Genomic DNA, 4,231 nt, shown 5'->3' with positions numbered 1-4,231 from the left:
AGCCTGCGTCTATGCGCGGGTAGGCTGGCTGGGCTGCACGCGGGCCAAATCTACATTGTGATTGCCATACAGTCTGGCAAGTTCGCTGCACAGTAAATATTTTGTAATTTTCGCTCCGATCCATGTCAAAAATGGCAGATACACAGGACGACAAGCTCTACAAGGCTGAGTATGCGAAAAGTGGACGCGCATCTTGCAAGAAATGCAAAGAAAACATTGCGAAGGACTCATTGCGAATGGCTATCATGGTGCAGGTATGAGGATGGGCTAGCTCTACTGTTTTGGTATTGATATAGTGCAGAAATCTGGTTCAGACTTGGCAGTATTAAAGGAGCTTTGACTTTGATAACCGATTACACTGTGTTGGTATTTTCGTGGGATGCATTTGGTGCACCTTCAACGGTTTCTGTTTCTATCGATTTCCAGGCCCTTGTCTTTCTTTGAGTGTCGTTTAAATGGCTACTTAGCGTTTGAATGGAGGAGCTTTGATTCCTTAATGTATGCGTAGTCAGTTTGAATAACCTATCTCGATGGTTACATCATTAAGAATCTTCCTCTAAATTGCTTTATCATTCAACATTAGGACAATAATTGGTAGACATTTATCTAATAAAACGAGAACGTTTCCTTTGTCAGGTAGGTCTTTGTTTAGTCATGCTTCTACGGAAAGTTTTGGAGGAGTGCAGCGGGCTAACGTTAAGTTAGTTAGCCGACGCTACAGCTCCGTCAAGTAGCTGGGTGCTCACTGAGGGATTGCCGCTATTAGATAGATAGAATAGCAATCCCTCAGTGAGCACCCTATTTGACGGAAGGAATACGGAGCTGTCCGTGAGCCAAAGGGGTTGGTCGTTACCGAAAAAGTGGCAAAGGCTACCATACCTTTTCTGAAAGCCTGGAATCTCAGCTTTTCAATGATGTATGATGGCCATCTGACAAGAGTAGCTGTTTTGAGTCATCACACATAATGTTAACTAAGGTTGAGAAAATAATGCGTATAAATCAAGCAGTGACATAGCTGAAAATCTATATAGGACATATTGGAATATTTTATATTCTTGTTATGTTTGGTATCATTTTAAAGGGGAGACTCTCTGAGCTTTCATTTAAATCCTTTTGTGAACATTTTGGATAAGTACAGCCAACCCTGGAGCTCTTCAAACTTTTAATCACACATTTGCTCGCCGAGGGACTGCCCCTATGGAATGTGACGCTCTCTATCTCTCTTCAGAGGCGGTGCTTGGCCCTCGTAGTTAGTTCTCCTCGCTACTCAAGTCTGTCTGCTTTGTGATGACTTTACAAGCCTATAGATCATGTGTCGTTTGTCTGCTTCGTTGTGCAAAATGCTTTAATTCCTACAAGTGTATTAGGTTAATTATCTAAACTTATAGATTGTATAAGATGCATTATTGTACAATTAAGGGTTATATGTGGCTACCATTCATTGGCCAAATGACTAATATCCACTGGCAGAGTTTTGTTTACTCATTGAGTAATCATAGCCATTGAAATAATTTGGTCCCCAAGAGAGAAAATCCTATCGCATGTTTAGTGTCCAGTGTCTTGTCACATCTAGAAGCTGCAGTGTCCAGATCATCCCTTCTGTCAGGCCAGGTTAACCTGTGTGTGTGTGTGTGTGTGTGTGTGTGTGTGTGTGTGTGTGTGTGTGTGTGTGTGTGGTAGTCACCCATGTTCGACAGTAAGGTTAAAGTGTCAGGACATGTCATGTTGTCACCAAGGCGGACTGCTTGTAACCTGTGTGTGTGTGTGTGTGTGTGTGTGTGTGTGTGTGTGTGGTAGTCACCCATGTTCGACAGTAAGGTTAAAGTGTCAGGACATGTCATGTTGTCACCAAGGCGGACTGCTTGTAACCTGTGTGTGTGTGTGTGTGTGTGTGTGTGGTAGTCGCCCATGTTCGACGGTAAGGTGCCGCACTGGCACCACTTCTCGTGCTTCTGGCAGCGGGCGGCGGTGCAGACGGCCGGCGACATCTCGGGCTTCAGCGACCTGCGCTGGGAGGACCAGGAGAAGGTCAAGAAGGCCATCGAGAGCGGCGGAGCCACGGGAGGTGAGATTAACACGCACGCACGCACACATACACACACACACACACACACATGCTCACATACACAGACACACACACACACACACACACACCATCGAGAGCGGCGGAGCCACGGGAGGTGAGATTAACACGCACGCACGCACACATACACATACACACACACACACACATGCTCACACACACACACCATCGAGAGCGGCGGAGCCACGGGAGGTGAGATTAATTAGAGCGCTCACACACACACACGCACTCTCACACACACACACACACGCGCGCGCACACACACACACTCTCACACACACACACTCTCTCACACACCCACACCCTCACTCACACTCTCTCTCTCACACTCTCTCTCTCTCTCACACACACTCACACACACACACTCACTCACTCCCACTCTCTCTCTCTCTCTCTCTCTCACACACACACACACACACGCTCTCTCCCTCTCTCTCTCTCTCTCTCTCTCTCACACACACACACACACACACACACACACACACACACACACTAATCAGGCAGATCTCAAATGTGTTCTGTGTGTGTGTGTAAGAGAGGCAGAGTGAAAGAGCTGCACTAATTTGGAGCCAAAGCACAAACCCAGACGGTCAGCAGAGATTTGTTTGAAGTCAGACCCAAAGTCACTCAGACATGCAGTATATCCACGCACACACACGCACACACACACACACACACACACACACACACACACACACTCACACAGAGGCACTTAAGAGATGAAAAGAAATTGAGATAGAGAAGTTCTGCTCCCAATAAGTGTGTCATTCCATGTGAAGTCTTTCCCTGGGCACTCCAGACCACACACACACACACACACACACACACACACACACACACACACACACACACACACACACACACACACACACACACTGTAGTTGTTTAAATTCCTCAGCTTTAAATTCTTTCATATTCCTGCATTAGTATTTGGTGTATTAGCTAAATGTGTAGATCGCCCAAGAAGAGGCATTTGAGAACGCACACACACACACACACACACAAACATATATATACACACACACACACACACACACACACACACACACAAACATATACACACACACACACACGCACACACACACACCCTCCATGCAATCTTAGAGCACTATTGTGTGGGTGAGGCTCCCACAGTGAGCCTGCATTAGTGAGTGGGGCCGCCTGCAGTGTTTTCATGGACCACTAGGGGGCCACACGCCACCAGTTGGAACTTCCCTGTGTGTGTGCTTCAGAATAACATGTCACATGGCAACACACCCAGCATCAGCCTCTTGTGCCCCCCTCAGGGAAGGGCGATCAGAAGGGGGGAGCCAAAGGGGAGAAGACGCTGAACGACTTCGCGGTGGAGTACGCCAAGTCCAACAGGAGCACCTGCAAGGGCTGCGAACAGAAGATTGAAAAGGTACCGCGTACTCCGGCTCTTAGATCTGTACACATTAAGGTACCGCGTACTCCGGCTCTTAGATCTGCACATGTTAAGGTACCGTTCATCCCGGCTCTTAGATCTGCACACGTTAAGGTACCGTTCATCCGGGGTCTTAGATCTGCACACATTAAGGCTCCGCTCATCCTGAGCAACAGAAAAACATCTGGAAGATGATTTCTGATCATTTCATAAACTCAGTGGGACTCATTATTTCATTATATATTTTATTTAGGACACGTAAAAGCTTGAATCATAACTAACATTTATCATTATGTCCTTTATTAAACTCACTCACTCACCCCCTGGACCAGATCCGCGTGTCCTTTATTAAACTCTCCCCCCCCCCCCCCCCCCCCCAGGACCAGATCCGCGTGTCCAAGAAGACGGTGGACGCGGAGAAGCCGCAGCTGGGCCTGATTGACCGCTGGTACCACACGGCCTGCTTCGTGAGCCGGCGGCAGGAGCTGGCCTTCAAGGCCGAGTACAGTGCCGCGCAGCTCAAAGGCTTCGCCAACCTCAAGGCCGAGGACAAGGAGGAGCTCAAGAAGAGACTGCCCGCCGTCAAGAGTGAAGGGTGAGCGCGCGTGTGTGTGTGTGTGTGTGTCTAGAGTGAAGGGTAATGTGTGTGTTCTACTCCCCTTGTCCCTCTGTGATCCTGCAGCAGCAGATGATGGCTTTGAAGGCGTGTGTGTGTGTGTGTGTGTGTGTGTGTGTGTGTGTGT

The 4,231-nt window shown here is 48.0% G+C and overlaps 1 protein-coding gene across 3 annotated transcripts in view; it reads left to right on the top strand.

Annotated features, from left to right (window-relative positions):
• parp1 (poly (ADP-ribose) polymerase 1) overlaps positions 1-4,231 on the top strand; it is a 23,334-nt gene continuing 19,103 nt past the window's right edge. For all 3 annotated transcript variants that reach the window (XM_042095117.1, XM_042095119.1, XM_042095118.1), the window contains exons 1-4: positions 1-254; positions 1,903-2,065; positions 3,370-3,485; positions 3,869-4,083. In XM_042095117.1, coding sequence (XP_041951051.1) covers positions 123-254; positions 1,903-2,065; positions 3,370-3,485; positions 3,869-4,083 — 626 coding nt within the window. In that variant the 5' untranslated portion in view covers positions 1-122. The remainder of the gene's footprint in view (positions 255-1,902; positions 2,066-3,369; positions 3,486-3,868; positions 4,084-4,231) is intronic.

The sequence above is a fragment of the Alosa sapidissima genome, chromosome 6, assembly GCF_018492685.1.
Source record: "Alosa sapidissima isolate fAloSap1 chromosome 6, fAloSap1.pri, whole genome shotgun sequence".
In the NCBI taxonomy this organism is placed as follows: Eukaryota; Metazoa; Chordata; class Actinopteri; order Clupeiformes; family Clupeidae; genus Alosa; species Alosa sapidissima.
The sequence above is the reverse complement of the archived record's forward strand: the minus strand, read 5'-3'. Positions and strand labels throughout refer to the sequence as shown.